A 17,261-nucleotide genomic window follows, 5' to 3' on the forward strand; every position below is an offset into this window, starting at 1 on the left:
ATTTCACCTTCCTATTCTTAGTCTATAATAACTTGAGTTTGCTTGTCATTGGTCATACCAATGAGAATTTTAATCCAGAAATCTAGTCTTCAATCAAATCTGACTCTCATAGTAAGCAACTGCACCCGAGAAATCATTATAAGTTACCTTAGAAATACTAGCCTGGCACCTGGCATTAATTTCCATGTGAATATTGTGTCTGTGCAATGAAAAAGTGACTATTTAAAAATTACAGAAATGGGCTTTGTGAACAGACCAGAAAAAAACAATTGCATATCACCTGTAAATCTCAATGTGATTTCCCTTTAAACTACAAATTTTCCCTTGCTCTTAATATATAATTTTCAAAGCTGCTAGAATACTCAGATTAAATGATCTGACGTGCACTTTTCTGAAAACATTTACCCGACCACAAATAGATAAACGTCAGCTAAATGATATGAAAACTCACTTCCAGGAAACACCATTCTCATACATTGTGCATCAAATAAGTATCTAAAAAAGGCTCAAGAAGCAAGCTATTAAACTAGAGGGCAAGACCAAATGTTAAACAATATGTTGGGAAACATGAGGCTAAGCCCACATTCAACTGAAAGAAAAAAAAAATTGGAGATCACAGTAGACCAGAAGCTAAATTAACAATGCGGGGCCATTTAAAGCCAAAACAGTACAGAAAAGCCCAGAACTATATCTACCCTTTTGCTATACAAGGCATTGGGTCAGATCCAACTTTGGTTATCATGTTTTATACTGGGTGTGGAGACACTGGAAAAGGTCTAGAGAAGAGTGACAAAAATAACTAAAGGAAAGGACAATTGGTCCACTGAGAGAAAGGTTAAAAGAGTTGTAGATTTTTTGTCAGGATTAAAGAAAACTAAGGAGCCAATTAAAAGGCTCTTTATGAAAGTATGATGAATGGTTGTCCCCTATGTCCAGAAAGATCAAATCAGACAATACAGGCTTTAATTAAAGAAAGAATACCTTGATCATAAGAATATAAGATATGCAATTACTAGATCAAACCATGATTCAAAAATCCAAAATTCCATAGTCAAGATTGGTAGCAATTTGCTAGAGAACCATGTGATGTTTTTCTCTCTTAATACCCTTTCGAATGTTTAAGAAATGTCTTAGAGGCCTAATGTGCATTTATCATTTGAACTCTTCTTGAGTTTTCAAACATCCCTAAATTTCCCTCGACATCCTTAACTTTCTCTCTAGCAACCCATTATGAGCTTTTCATCCACAAATTCAGCCAGGATATTTTCATCCCGCATAACATTCTGGTAACAAATTTCCTATATTTATCTATGTGAAGAAGACTTTTTTTAGTTTGTTTTGAACCTACCCTTGAAAAGCCTCAAGAGCTGCCGCCTCAGCCTAACTCTGTGGGATTTGGATGAGTAAGAATCCCACCTTTGCCATTTCCACACTCCTCACAATTGTGCAGATTTCATGTCCCCTCTGGGTCTGCATCTCTCCAGAGTGATGAGTTCTAATCTTTTCGGTCTGTCCTCCACAGGAAACTTTTCCATTACCTGTTCATCTTGGCTGGCCTCCTCTATACCATCTCCAGCTCCATTACTATCCTTTCTAAAATGCAGCAACCCAAATTTGTTGCAGTGTACAGCTGGCATTGTTTTGCTGTTTTTTGTTTTCTATCTCCTTCTTGAAATTGCCCAACATTAGTTGGGCCTTTTTTATTTCTACCATGCGTTGAACCAGTGATTTAAAAAATCCATGAACTATGATCCTTGAATCATATCTAATGTATATATATATATCTATATATCTCCTTACTCATTATCAGGTAGCTGTAACTTGGATTATTTTCTCTGGGTGTGTGCATTATTTTACAACTGCTCACATTGAAACTCATCTGCCTCACTGTATCCTATTCACTCTGCTTTTAATTCATTAATAGTATAAAAATAATAAAGTAATATATGTAACTGCTTACTATGGGCCAAGCACTGTACTGAATGCTGGGATGGATATAAGAAAATCAAGTTGGGCTCACATGAGGCTCACTGTCTGAGTAGAAGGGACCAGGATTTAATCCCCATTTTACAGATGAGGAAATTGAGGCACAGAGAAGTTGAGTAACTTGTCCTAGGCCACACAGCAGACACATAGCAGAGCCAGGATTAGAATCCAGGTTCTCTGACACCCAGGCCTGTGTTCTTTCCAGTAGGCCATGTTACTTCCCTACTTATTGGCACAGTAGAACCAGTAGACAGATTCCCTATCCTAGAGGAGTTCACAATCTAGCGTGGAAACAGACACTGTACAATTTACAGATAAAAGAAGGAAAGTTAATATTTGAGGAGTGAGTGCTTAAGTAATAGGGTATGTAAAAAAGGGGACCTTGCAGCTTTGCAGATAAAAGTGTGTAGCTGGAAGTTTAAAATCAGGAGAGTGGCAAAATTAATCAGGGAAAGCTTCCTGGAGATGTGATTTCAGAAGGGCTTTGAGGATGAGAAGAGCTGTGCTCTGAGGGGGAAGGGATATTCTAGACACAAAAAAGGACATGAGCAAGGGGTGAGAGAGATGAGACCAACAAACCAATTCTGTTACATTGTAGTCTCCCAAAAGCTAAGTACAGTGCTCTGCGCACAGTAAGTGCTCAATAAATATGATTGCTTGATTGAGTGAGGAACAATGACTGGATTATCTTGAGAGGACCAAAGAGCACAAATTGGGGTGTTAAGGAAAAAGGGAGTGGATAATTAGTGGGGAGAGGGTAGACTGCAGCACTTCTACTCAATGATCAGAAGGTCAAAGATCTTCCTAGCATTAGTGGTAGTTGCCTTTTTTGCGTGTCTGCTTGGTGTGATGCACTGCAGGAAGAGCAGTACAAAGAAGTGACATGTTCCCTGCCCACAAGGATATTACAACGTAGCAGCAGTGACAAATGTAAGGATTTTTACAATTTACTTCAAATGTATTCCCCTCTGCATAGCACTTGACCACTAAGAACACTTAGTATCATCTGCCAAACCTGAAGATTCCACTGTTCACTTCCTCTTTCAGATCATTTATGAAGATCTGAAATAAAACCAGTCCTATCATGATCTGTAGGGAAGCCCACTGTTTTACACTCCAATACCCTGCGAAGTGGAGTAAGGCTTGGGTTTCCTATTTTTAGCCCATTTTCTATCCATGACAAGGCTTTTCCAGTTTTCCAAGGAATTTTCCAATTCCTAGGTTTTTGAAAAGCATTGGGATGGAACCTTTGTCAAAGGCCTTTTGAAAAATCTACATATATTATTAGCATGGGTGTTCTCTATCTAAGTGCTTGCTGGCTCCTTCTGAGCCAGCCAAACATTAACAAGGGATGAATTCCCCCAGCATCATCATCATCATCATCAATCATATTTATTGAGCGCTTACTATGTGCAGAGCACTGTACTAAGTGCTTGGGAAGTACAAATTGGCAACATATAGAGACAGTCCCTACCCAACAGTGGGCTCACAGTCTAAAAGGGGGAGAGACCACTAGGTTAGGGTTTTGTTCCCCAAGGGCTTAATGATGTGCAACAATTACAGGCCAACTAATTTGCCAGGTTTAAAGTCTTTGGGTTTTGAAAAACAGGAATAGACTTTCAAAAGAGGAGGAGCAATCTACACCCCATGCAATCTCTAGGATTAGAAATCCATTTTACCTGAGTAGTTTAGTCATTCATTCCTTCCTGCTCTATGACTCTAAGACATGTAGTAATCAGGGTTTTCCAGAGGTGACTGGGTGCACAGTGAAGTTTTTTCAATTATATTTGGATCATCTCCACAGTGTCCATGAAATTACAAAATAAAAGCAGCATGGCCTACTGGAGAGACCACGGGCTTGGGAGTCAGATGATGTGGGTTCTAATTCCAGCTCTGCCACTTGTCTGCTGTGTGACCTTGGGCAAGTCACTTAACTTCTCTGTGCCTGTTACCTCATCTGTAAAATGGGGATTAGGACTGTGAGCCCCACATGGGACAACCTGATTACCTTGTCTCAACCCCAGCGCTTAGAACAGTGCTTGGCACATAGTATGCACTTAACAAATGATATGATTATGATTATGATTATTATTGAAGGAGTACACCAGCCTCCAGGAGGGTAGCATCATAAAAATGGCTAGCTGATCCAAAAATATGTGACTTGGATTCAAATACGATAAAATTGCCAAAAAAGAATACACTAGGTTAATAAAACTCTACATTGATTTTACCCAGTTCACACAATCTTGGTAACTGCCAGTTATCAGTCAGTCAACCAATTGCATTCATTGAGCACTCACTGTGTGCAGAGCACTATACTAAGCATTTGGGAGGGTATAATATAACTATAAAGTCGACTCTCCCAATATTCCAAGCAGTTTCTCAAGAAGAGTTCTCTGCCCTCCTCTCAAAATCTACTCACTCCACTGCGCCTCTGACCCCATTCCTTCATACAACATACAACATTCAACACAATATTCCTTCCCCCCTTCATAAAACACTTGTCCCTTCTCTTCTTCCCTCCTTGACTGCCTTCTTCGACTTTTCCCTTTCTAATGACTTTTTCCAAACATGTTTTCGTAGCCTCTATTTTTTTTTTAAAAAAAGCCTTTTTACCCCATGGCTCCCTCCAGTTATTACTCCATATACCTCCTACCACTCCTCTCCAAACTCTTTGAGATAGTTGGGTTTTTTTTTTTTTTTTTTTTTTTTGTTTTTTACAGCCTTTGGCACCACTTCTTCTCCTCCAATTTTCTTCTTGGCCCCCTCCAAACTAGCTTCTGCCTCCTTCACTCCATGTAAACAGCCCTCTCTAAGGTCACCAATGACCACCTTCTCACTAAATCTGACAGCCTCTACTCCACCCGAATCCTCCTAGATCTCTCAGCTGCCTTCGATACTGTGGACCACCCCCTTCTCCTGGAAACATTATCCAACCTCAGCTTCACTGACACTGTCCTCTCCTGGTTCTCCTCCCATCCCTCTGGCCATTCCTCTTGCTCTTTTGCATGCTCAGCCCATCTACACTCACGAACTCATTTGCTCCCATAGTTTCAACTCTGATCTTTATGCAGATGATTCCCAAGTTTACCTCTCCAGCCCTGCCCTCTCTCCTTCTCTGCAGTCTCACGTTTCCTCCTGCCTTCAGGACATCTGTACCTGGAAGCCCTACCATCACCTCAAACTAACCATGTCCAACACAGAACTCCTTATCTCCCCACCCAAACCCTGTCCTCCTCAGGCTTGCCCATCACGGTAGACAATACTTCTACACTATCCCTATCTCACAAGCACATAACTTTGGTATTGTCCTCAAGTCACGTCTCTAATACGACCCACACAATCAATCTGTCCCCCATTCCTATCAGTTTTACCATCACAACAGCACTGAAATCTGCCCTTTCCTCTCCATCCAAACTGTCACTATACTGATCCAAGCACTTAACCTATCCAGCCTTAACTACTGCATCTCTCTCCTCGCTGACCTCCCAGCCTCTTCTCTCTCTCTGCTCCAATCCATGCTCCACTGAACTGTCCAAGTCATTTTTTCTAAAAAGCCCTTCAGTCCACCTCTCCCCACTCCTCTAGAACCTCCAGTGGTTGCCCATCCATCTCTGCATCAAACAGAAACTCCTTGCCATCAGCTTTAAAGCACTCAATCAGCTTGCCCCTTCTACTGATGATCTTCTATTGCAGTCCAGCTCACACACGTCACTCCTCTCACTGTACCCCAGTCTCATCTATCTTGTTGCCGACCCCTTTCTCACATCCTTCTTCTTGCCTGGAACTCCCTCCCCATCCATAAACAACACACCACCACTCTCCCCCCTTCTAAGCCTTATTAAGGTTGCATCTCCTCCAAGAGGACTTCCTGGATTAAGCCCCCTTTTCCCCAGCTCCCTCTCCCTTCTGTGTCATCTATGCACTTGGATCCATACATTTGGGCACTTGGTCTCAGCCTCATAGCACATATGTACATATCCAAAAATTATTTATTCATATTAATATCTGTCTCTCCCTCTCAACTTTGAGCTTGTTGTGGGCAGGGAACGAGTCTACCAACGTTGTTGTGTTGTAATAATAATAATGATGGCATTTGTTAAGCGCTTTTTATGTGCAAAGCACTGTTCTAAGTACTGTACTATCCCAACTGCTTAGTATAGTTTTCTGCCCACAGTTAGGGCTCAATAAATCCCGGCTCAGCCACTTGTCAGCTGTGTGACTTTGGGCAAGTCACTTAACTTCTCTGTGCCTCAGTTACCTCATCTGTAAAATGGAGATTGACTGTGGGCCCCCCGTGGGACAACCTGATCCCCCTGTAACCTCCCCAGTGCTTAGAACAGTACTTTGCACATAGTAAGTGTTTAATAAATGCCATTATTATTATTAATAATAATAATAATAAATAAAATTGATTGCACTTACTGCTCCACAGCACACAAAACCATCAACTAATGCAAATGCCAATGTAAGCAAAGAACAGAATATGGTTTTATCTGACTTGGAAGGACTATGAACTGTTGCAATACAATGCACAAACATAAGGTCTCTAAAGTGACTCTGCCAGTCTATAAAATGTGGTGTGTTGATGACTGCTATATTACATTTGAAATCCCATTTTCTACAAGTAGAATAGTTCTGTTAAGACTCTGCCTTATGCCTGTGGATGCTGTCAAGAGCTATGTGTGATATTACTAATTTTCACATCAAGAATATTCACATGGAAATGCTAAGATTTTCACAAGTATTTGCACATTTGTTCGAGGGTAAAATGATACAATTCTCAGACCAATTCATCTCTTCCTTGTCAAAAAAAATGATAGACTTCTTACATTTCTGGACTCCTCTGTATTTCCATGGAAATATGAAAAATATACCATGATTTGGAAGACACAAAGCTGTGATATGGGTGGTTGCAGTCTGGAAACACTCCTGCTCTGCTTTGAGACCAGGAAGAAGTTCCCTACCCACTCTAGAACTCAGTTTCCCAACTAGCAGTGGAGCCAATTATCAAACCTAATTGATAATAATAATAATGATAATTGTGGTATTTGTTAAGCACATGGGCCAGGCACTGTACTAAGCACTGGGGTAGATACAAGACAACAAGGTTGGACACAGTCCCTGTCCCATGTGGGGCTCACAGTCTTAATTCCCACTTTGTAGATGAGGAAACTGAGGCACAGAGAAGTTAAGTGACTTGTCCAAGGTCACACAGAAGACAAGCGGCAGGGCCAGGATTAGAACCCAGGTCCTCTCTAACTCCCAGGCCTGTGCATTTTCTACTAGGCCATGCTGCTTGTGTTGTGGTGACATACTTTTAATGACTACACATAAATATTTTAAAATCTTCTGAGGTAGAAGGGGATAGCAATTTCAGTACCTAGCACATGTATTTTTTTTTTCCAAAATGTGAGTTTCTTTTTATCAGAGTCCCAACCCAGTCAGAATTTATTCCCATGGCCCTGCTGATTTGCAGACTTGAGGGAAAACACCACGGCACTTGCTGAGGTTACCAATGACCCATTCTAGTGGAAGTGATCCATAGTTTCCAGCAGCTCATGCAGGTAGCAGGTTGAACTGACCTGTTCTGTACATATTACCAGGTTGTGACTGATTTTCAGACAAAGACACAAGGTACTTCCCAAAGTGGGGAGGAGGGGAGAGCATTTGTTAGGGAATTTTCCACTATGCATGGAATCCACATTACAGAAGTAGATGGTCAGGGCGTGACCAACCAGAAATCGAACAATGTGGCAATAACACTATACACTAACATGTTTGTTCTTGATCTTTCTACTATCTAATATGTTTATCATGCTTGTAACATTGCCTTTTTTTTCTCGAATGATGTTACAGCTACGTTTTAAAAGGTGTACTGTGTTAAAATAGCTAAGTGCATGCCTGGAAATTGTGTAGGTGTGCAGAGATAATAATAATAATAATGATGATGGCATTTGTTAAGCGCTTACTATGTGCAGAGCACTGTTCTAAGCGCTGGGGGGGATACAAGGTGATCACTTGGGGCTCACAGTCTTAATCCCCATTTTACAGATGAGGTAACTGAGGCTCAGAGAAGTTAAGTGACTTGCCCAAGGTCACATAGCAGACGTGGTGGAGTCGGGATTCAAACCCATGACCTCTGACTCCAAAGCCCATGCTCTTTCCACTGAGCCACACTGATCCAGAGCAGAGCAGAGCAGAGCAGGGGGTGAAGCTAATGTGTAGAGGTGGAAAGAGCCCGGCAATATGGAGCAGCTGAGAGCAAGGGAGCTAGGACAGAAGAAATGGAGAATATTCAGAGGGAAAATAGAGCACTAGCACTTCAACCATCAGTGTCAGAGCAACAGTAAAGATGACGACTCTTGCTGCTGGTGTCCTATTTTTGTTCCCCACTAAAGTCAGCCAGTAACAGGGAAGGCAGATAACCTGTGATGCATATGTGTTTCACTGAAGTACATTTTGTGACTTTTTTTTTTGCTTAAGATTTTAAAATCCACCAGCCAATAACACTGCTACCTTTTGATCTCTCTGGATTCTGGATCTCAGCTCTGTTGCCTTAAAAATGAGCCTTTCTTCTCCTCATGAAAACAGAGATGTATGTTCCATCTGTGGATTTAGTTGTGGCCCTGGGATCTGATCACAAGGCCTATTGCTATTTATCTAGTCATCTTATTTGCTTTCAAGTGGTCCTTCTCTAATTTCATGGTTCCCCTCCTTTGAAGTCAGCAGGGATTATCAACCAATCGGTTAATAACTGTCTCTCCACCCTAATGATATTGGGGGAATATTCACTAGTTGTAGGGTGATTACTTTTGAAATTATTGGAAGTTCTATACCATGCATAGCCAGCTTGGGGAGAGGGCTGAAGAGAGCAAGAGAAGGATAATAATAATTTTTGTGTTATTCCTTAAGTGCTTACTTTGTGGAAAGCACTGTACTAACCACTGGGATAGATACCAGGTCGGACACAGTCCTAGTTGCACATGGGGCTCACAGTCTAAATAGGAGGGAAAACAGGTAGTGAATCTTCATTTTAAAAATGAGCGATCTGAGGCAGAGAAGCAAGTGAAGGAGATAAGTGGCAAAGCCGGTATTTGAACCCAGGTCTTCTGACACCAAGGCCCCTGCTCTTTCCTCTAAGCCATGCTGCTCCATGGAAGTTTCTTGATTTCCAAGGAGCCAAAACAGGGCAATGAAAAAGTGAATCCATAGAAATTTCACACTAAGGCAATCTCTCCTCAAACTAAGTGCCAGGTAGTGAAAGGGTCAATTTTAGTACTAGAAATTGCTTATGGGTTACTGTATTTTAGCTTCCATTTGAATACGTGTTTGGGATTTTTCAGTTACCTCCTATTTTCTAGAAATAGGGAATCTTATTTCTCTAATCATGAGACATATTTCTCCACCTTAATTGCTTCTACTTGTTCCAAGTGGGAAACAGCCCTAACACGGAAGTTGTACTGCTATCACTAGCCTTTCTGAATTTCTAGGAACAGATTCTCAGTATCAAATGTCAATAACGTCTATAATTAACTACCAAAAATTACAGATGATGTGCAGTCATGATTACACCCCAGGTGTTCAAGTGAAAAAAGCAAAAAGCACAATGATTCAAACATAAATTAATTAAACATAATTCTACCTGGAATTTTCGTTCCTCTGTTGGAGTCACAACAATATCAGTGGCATCGGGGCCTTGCTGCTTTCTGATCCTGGCATACGTTGCTCTGATATTCACCTGTTGCTTTTTTGCTGTAAGGAACATTTCAGGAAATAAGATGGTAATTAGCGAAAAGTAGTGTTTTGAGATCCCAGATTGCACCAAACTTGGAGAGCTGACAGAATTTCTATTTTTAATTCCAGACTGTCACTGTTCACAACAGAATGCACCTCCTGTCTTGTGTAACTTTCCAGGTGTATTTTAACATTCTATGGCTATCTGGAAAATGTCTGCAGCACAGCAGCTGTTCTGAAAAACTAACAGTGGGGCTCAATGTTTGCTAGGTGACTTCTGGAAACCCAACTAGCTTGTGATCTATAAATGCAACCCAAACAAAAATGTGGAAAAGAAGAATAGGCAGAAAAGCACCTTCAGGCTGAGGATAAATGGCACAATCAGCTTTGCTGGAGGTGGATACTGGAACCATTTTATGAGAGAAAAGTAAAAATTCAAACAGTCAAGAATACACTTTCCCTGATCACTTTTCAAAGAGTCTGCAAGATTTTTTAGTTGTCATGGCCTCATGTGAATTTTTCTGATTCACAGAAATTGAAGGGGATGTAAAGGAGAGCAGTTAGAGAGCAGTTAAGTTTATAAAATCCCTCGTGCCTTATTTCCTTCCTAGATGGTCTAGCCAGCACATCACAGGAAAGCAATGCCTGGAATGAAAACATACTCTGGCAGTTAAATGCCCTTAAAAATATCTGAATATATTAGTAGGCTTTGATTTTGAAATGCAAGACACAAATCCACTTCAAGATGTTTATTTCCAAGCATATTGCCGTTGTTAGGTTCCTCATTAAATGTAAGTTGCTAGCCATTTATACACTTATTTATAAAATCTAAAATCTATGGACTACTCATACATTAAACATGGGCTCAAAGATTGGATTCTGTGCAATCAGAATTTCCCTGTGCACAGATTACTCTCTAGCAGTAGTTACTGAGGCAACTCGGGGAACTCTTAACTCTTTCAAGTTACAGGGATTCTGCTCCAGGAATTCACTGTTTTGTACTTTACTGGCCGGAATGTGGGAATGGATTTCTGACCGATCTATTCCCAGAAAAAAAAAAGTATGCTCAGAAAGGACCTAGCTTTATTATTCGAATCCAAATTGATATGGAGCTTTTCTTTACATAGCCCTCCCAGGCCCGTAGGCCAATGAGGCAAACATCTGAATTCCTGATTTCACTCATTTAATTCCGATAATTATTGACTGTTTCTGAGAAGATAGGCCCTCCTAATTCAGTTGCCCAGAACATGCTCCTGTTTAACGGACCACATGAGTACTGTCTCTAAATCTCGCCCACGTATTCTTTCCCAGTGCTTAGTACATTCCTCTGGCCACAACAAGCACTTTATAGATATGATTGCTACAGTACTACTACCTGTAAGCCCCCAAGTGTAGAGGGAGTACCCAACCAATGCAATACTAAGTCCAAAGGAGGCATGATAGGGGGTTGTGGAAGATTTTTAGAAGCAGCTTGTGGGATTTGTGACATAGCTAGCCACATTCATTCATTCAATCTATTTATTGAGCGCTTACTGTGTTCAGAGCACTGTACTAAGTGCTTGGGAAGTACAAGTTGGCAACATATAGAGATGGACATGGAAGGCAACACAGAGATTAGAGGAATGAGAAGCATCGGGGTAGAGTGGGAGCTTTCCTTAGGAAAGAGAGCGAGGTTTATTTTAGGATCATGTCTATTCAGCTCTTGTCCCTTCCCCTATAGTCCACAGCCCCCAATTCCAACCCCACCCTAATTTCTTCAAGGACCTCATTACTTCCTGGCTAAAAATAATCAGAAAATCAAACCAAAATGATCAAGCAGTGCCTCGTCCATTCAAAAAGAACAGAAACTGAAATGCAGTCATTGACAAAAGTGATTGCTAAGAAAACACCATAGGGTTGGATCTAAGGAAACAGCTTTACAATTGGTTTGGGTGACTTTGGGGGTTGATAATTTAACGTTTGATGAGTGGATATGATGATGTTTGTTAACCAAAGATTTCTTCTAGTGGTCCCTTTAGAATTCTTGGCATCAGTATATGCACTGTAATATAAAATACCTGCACATTTTTCAAAATTCACTCTATCTCTATGTTTTTCAGGAAAATAGCCTAAAGACATTACTTAAGAGATGTTGAAAAATTTAGGCAGTACATTATCCTTTAATTCAGTTATTATATTAGTTCTTGGTCCATAAAAACCTGTTCTCTATTTTACCAATCACATTTTTAAAGTGATATTGTTATGTCTGGGAATTTTCCTTTAACGCCATATTTTTGTGGCTCAAATATCCAAGTGGAGGATAGAGAAATCAGAATAAAACCCAAGGGCTGATTTGATAAGAGGTAGCATGTATATTCCAACTGGTTTGCATAATTTATCAAAGAAAAGAGTTAGAACTGAGAAATTGTAAACCTGGTGGAAACTGCATTACTACTAAAGAAAGGAAATCTGATCATTTTAAAGCAGATAAAATGTCAGTAAAATGTATTGCACGCATGGACACTCTTGGCTTCATATTAGGAACATTCCACAGACAGTGATAAGGCTTTGGGACCAGCAGCCTTCCTCATTCTCTCCATCAATCCATAGAACATCACCCATAGTAGCAGAACTCAAGACAGGGACATGATGTTCCTGAGGTTTGTACAGGTCAGAAAGGAAACAGGGAGCTGGCAGGAAGCTGAGAGGGAAGGAAAATGAGGGCAGTGGTCCTTGGAGGACACGTTTTGAGGACTTGCTCTCCCCTAGTCCGGAAGGTGGAGGTCTCACTCCTATTTTCCCAGCAGTTGTGAATGATGCTTTGCAGATCACTGCTCAGAGAGGTGGAGGAGGAGGAGGGGAAAGGAAGGGGTGCGGTGGCTGGTTGCCAGACTACGGAAGCAGCGATTACCTTCAGGACTCATAAAACCATTTCCTGAGGAAACACACAAGACCATGTCCCTCTCTATGTCATTCCATGACTGCACTCGTTCCCCCGCTGGTGTGTACAGGGCTTTGGCTGGGGATGTCATCTTGAGTCGAACAAAGCAGTTATCGAGCAGCTGGAAGACATAAAAACCTGGTATTTTAGAAAATGTTAGAACATCCACCCAACACAGGAGAAGACTCCCTCAACAGTCTTACTGATTCTTTTTATATAGGAGAAAAGATTGCTTGTTAAAAAATTGTTCCCTGAAACTTAGAGGAATGCAGAGCACTTAGGAAAAACACTGGGCAATATAGCATTAAGGGAACTTCGATCTGACAATGAATAAATCTTTTTTAAGTGCTTACCGCCTAGGATGTGCCTTTTGTAGCAGGGTGGAGCATTTAGATAATTGGACAGTGTTGTATGTCTCAGTTGTGAACCTGCTAGGGGTTGCACTGACAAAAAAGGGCTCTCATTCCTCTCCTACTACAACACAGTTCACCCACTTCTCTCCTCTATTGCTAACCTTCTCACTGTACCTTGAGCCCATCTATCTTGCCACCGACCTCTCGCACACGTCCTTCCTCTGGCCTGGAATGCCCTCCCTCTTCATATCTAACAGACAATGACTCTCCCCACCTTCAAAGCCTTATTGAAGGCACATCTCCTCCAAGAGGCCTTCTCTAGGCCTTCCTTTCCTCTTGTCCCACTCCCTTCTGTACCTCGATTTCCTCTCTTTATTCATCCCCTGCTCCAGCCCCACAGCACTTAAGTACATATCTGTAATTTTATTTAAGTTAATGTCTGTCTCCCCCCCTAGACTATAGGCTCATTGTGGGCAGGGAATGTGTCTGTTATATTACTATAATGGACTCTCCTCAGTGCTTAGTACAGTATTCTGTAAATATGATGGGCTGATTGAAAAATACAAGTTGTCTAGCATCCGGGATCCATGACAGGGAGGCTGATTTCCAGTAAAAGTAAAATTGTTGTGTCGTTCCATGTCGGCATACCCGGCTGTTAAGTAAGGCCACTCTCACCCTGGTCCTTTTCAGGTCTCTGCTTATTCCTCCTACCTTGCTACTGCTCTTTAAAACTTTATTCCCATCCTGAAGACCAGTGTAACACCCCCAATTCCTGAGTCTGCCCCCACAGAGCTTATGGCCTTCTTTTCCTCTCCCCTTTTGGTGCTATTTACCTCTAGACTCTAAGTTCCTTATGGGCAGGGAACGAGTATCTTACTCTCCTAAGCACTCCTAAATACCTAGTACAGTACTCTGCACACGGTAAATACTCAATAAATACAGCTGATTGACTCTTTCACCATGGCCAAGCCTGCTCCCTTCCTCGGCTTGAAGCTCTCTGCAGCTCCCAAAGTCACAAGCCCGGGCCTGGCCGGTGTGGGCAGGATGGCCGGACAGGGAACCCCTGCCACCCTCCCGCTTGTCCAATGGCTCTGGTGGCCCCGGAGGTCAAAGGGACAAGGGGCAGAAAGAGAAGTGGGACGGGAAAGAGAACAGGTAAGTATCGGGCTTACCTGGATGCCAGCCTGCTATGCTGATGACGGGACTGACATGGCCATTTTACTTCTTATGGAATTTAAAGTCTGCTGTATTGCCATCCAGTGCTTTTGGTCCAACAGCAATGTGGCCATAACATGACTTTTCCCAGAAGTAAAACTGTTATGTCATCCCATGAAAATCTGAGTTCCACTATCCACCAGAATCATAGTAGATAGAATTCACAACAGCATTGGCCTTAGAGTCAAAACGTTCTGGGTTCTAATCCCGGCTCTGCCACTTGCCTGCTGTGTGACCTGGGGCAAGTCACTTCACTTCTCTGTGCCTTAGTTGCCTCACAGCATGGCTCAGTGGAAGGAGCCTGGGCTTTGGAGTCAGAGGTCATGGGTTTGAATCCCAGCTCTGCCGCTTGTCAGCTGTGTGACTTTGGGCAAGTCACAACTTCTCTGGGCCTCCATTACCTCTTCTGTAAAATGGGGATTAAGACTGTGAGCCCCCTGTGGGACAACCTGATCACCTTGTAACCTCCCCAGCGCTTAGAACAGTGCTTTGCACATAGTAAGCACTTAATAAATGCCATTATTATTATTAAGTCTGTGGGACAGGGAGTGTGTCCAACCCGAATATCTTGTACCTACCCCAGTGCTCAAAACAGTGCCTGGCACATAGTAAGCACTTAACAAATACCATAATTATTAAGTTGGTCATGCTCTCTTCCATTAGCCAGATATCTTCTCCTACAGGTCTGTTTAGTTAATAGAATTTTTCTTGCCACAGGAAAGTTCTTAAATCTCCCAAACTGTGATCTACGGAATCCAAACTAAAAAGGAATATTCTTAATTATCAATAGAAAGGGAGTGGAGAGACAGCAGGCAATCATACAAACTTTTTCAAAAACCTAAAGACATGATTATTTCTCTGTGCTGAGGCTTTTGTTTCTTCTAATTGGATTATGCCCAATACTGTATTCCTTACTGAATCATTCAATGAAGTAAATCAATTTGTAAGTACACTGAATTAAGGCAATAAACTGATTGTTCGAAACAAACAGGATTTTTAAACATGAATCAATGGTCATTTTTGAAAGCTGACTGCGTGCAAAGCACTGAACTAAGAGCTTGGGAAAACATAATACGACGGAGTTGGTACACATGATCCCTGCCCACAAGGAGCATACAGTCTACAGGAGGCACTAATATGAATGTTGAAGTACAACCTGTGTTCTAAAATTTTGACCAATTTGGAGCTGCATGATTTCTCTTATTTTAAAACTGTCCTACGCAGGTTCTATGTAAATGTAAATATCTGAGCAATACTCCGTGTGAAAATTCAAGACAAAGACCCTGCTTGGGGCCGCTTTGATGTTGAGACACACACTTGACAGTTGCTGTAATAATAATGATGGCATTTGTTAAGCGCTTACTATGTGCAAAGCACTGTTCTAAGCACTGGGGGTGATAAAAGGTGATCAGGTTGTCCCACATGGGGCTCAGTCCCCATTTTACAGATGAGGTAACTGAGGCTCAGAGAAGTAAGTGACTTGCCCAAGGTCACACAGCAGACATGTGGCGGAGCTGGAATTAGAACCCATGACCTTGGGCTCTAGAACCTGGGATTAGAGCTGGGATTAGAACCCAGGCTCTTTCCACTGAGCCACACTGCTTCTCTGTAGGAAGAAGCAGTAACTGCTGCTGGGCATGAGAGCTGCTTGAGGGCGCCAGAAAAAAGGCCAGCACAGGAGAAAATCAGACTACAAGTTGGATCCTGAAGAACGGTCACTACAATAGGAAGAGTTAGGGTTTTGGGGTAGAGACTGGAGATCAAGTGTAGTAAGAGGCAACCCAAGAAAGGTGACCGAGTGAGTGACTGAGGATGCAGGCAAGGGCTGTCAGAATTACAAGAGCAGAAACAGGAGCAAAGAGGAAGTGAATGTGGGATTCTAAGATATTGTTGGCAGAGCCTGGCTGTCATAAATGCATAGGCTTCTGTTGGAGGCAGAGCTGGGAACAAGGGGCCAAAAGAAAGGTGGGACTGAGTCTGGGAACAACATTTTCCAGGAGAGAAACATGCCAATCTCCCAAAGGTACTAGAGAATCGGAACCAAAGAACTCTCTCTCTGACTCTCTGGGACTATGTCTTCAGCCCTAGACCTCTCTCCTATGCAATCTCAATTTCCTCCTGCCTTCCGGCAATCTGTACTTGAATGGTCTTCCTAACACCTCACGTTTAGCATTTTCAAAACAGAACTCCTCATCTTCCTCCCAAAACCTCTCCTCCCCCAACTTAGACATCAATTCAGTCGAATTTATTGAGTGTTTTCTGTGTACAAAGCACTCACAGCACCATCCCCGTCTCACAAGACAGCAACCTTGGCATTATCCTTGATTCACTTCTCTCTCCTTCAACCTGCATATTCAGTAGGTCTCCAGATCCTGTCGGTTCAACCTTTGCAATATCTCTAGAATCTGCCCCTTCCTTTCCTTCCAAACTACTACTTTGCAGGTAGAGGCACTTGTCATATATTGTCTTGACATCGGATCAGCCTACTTGCTGACCTCCTGGTGAGACTTCAGTGAAAGAGAGAAGTCAGGTCACATAAAGAGATGGTGTAGATGGAGAATAGAAGGGGATCCAGAACCGAGCCCTGAGAAATACAGTTAGAGAGTGGGGGTGAGGCAAAAGAGATGGAGTAGCAGCATGCAGAGTCTTAGGTGGGGAAAAAGGAGTGGACAGTATCAGTGAAGCCAATGATTCCAGGAGAAGGGGGTGGTACATGGTATTGAAGGAAGCTGAGAGGCCAAACAGGGTTAGGATTAGGCAGGGATCATGTTTTACTACTCTATTGTACTCTTCCAAGTGCTTAGCATAGTGTCTGGCACATAAGTGAGCACTTAAATGCCTTAAAAAGTGCTCAAGAAATATCATCAATTGATTTGACCACAGCTTTCTAATCTGTTTACTCTTCCATACTTCTCTTCCCCACAAAACTGTTCTCTCCCAAAGAATGATTTTTAATCTCCATTCTTCTTCTCAGCCTGTCATTCGTCCTTTGAACTACCTAAACAATCTCCCTTACTGTGCTTACTGTGTGCAGAGCACTGTACTAAGCA

General features: G+C 42.0%; 1 protein-coding gene across 1 annotated transcript in view; it reads right to left on the reverse strand.

Moving 5' to 3' along the window:
- The window catches only part of DCDC1 (doublecortin domain containing 1), a 405,509-nt gene that overhangs the window by 7,018 nt on the left and 381,230 nt on the right, over positions 1 to 17,261 (reverse strand). The window contains exons 35-36 of the mRNA XM_038764553.1: positions 12,614 to 12,764; positions 9,632 to 9,741 (exon numbers count right to left, since the gene is read on the reverse strand). Of these exons, the coding sequence (XP_038620481.1) occupies positions 9,632 to 9,741; positions 12,614 to 12,764 (261 nt within the window). The remainder of the gene's footprint in view (positions 1 to 9,631; positions 9,742 to 12,613; positions 12,765 to 17,261) is intronic.

Source organism: Tachyglossus aculeatus, chromosome 22 (assembly GCF_015852505.1).
Source record: "Tachyglossus aculeatus isolate mTacAcu1 chromosome 22, mTacAcu1.pri, whole genome shotgun sequence".
NCBI lineage: Eukaryota > Metazoa > Chordata > Mammalia > Monotremata > Tachyglossidae > Tachyglossus > Tachyglossus aculeatus.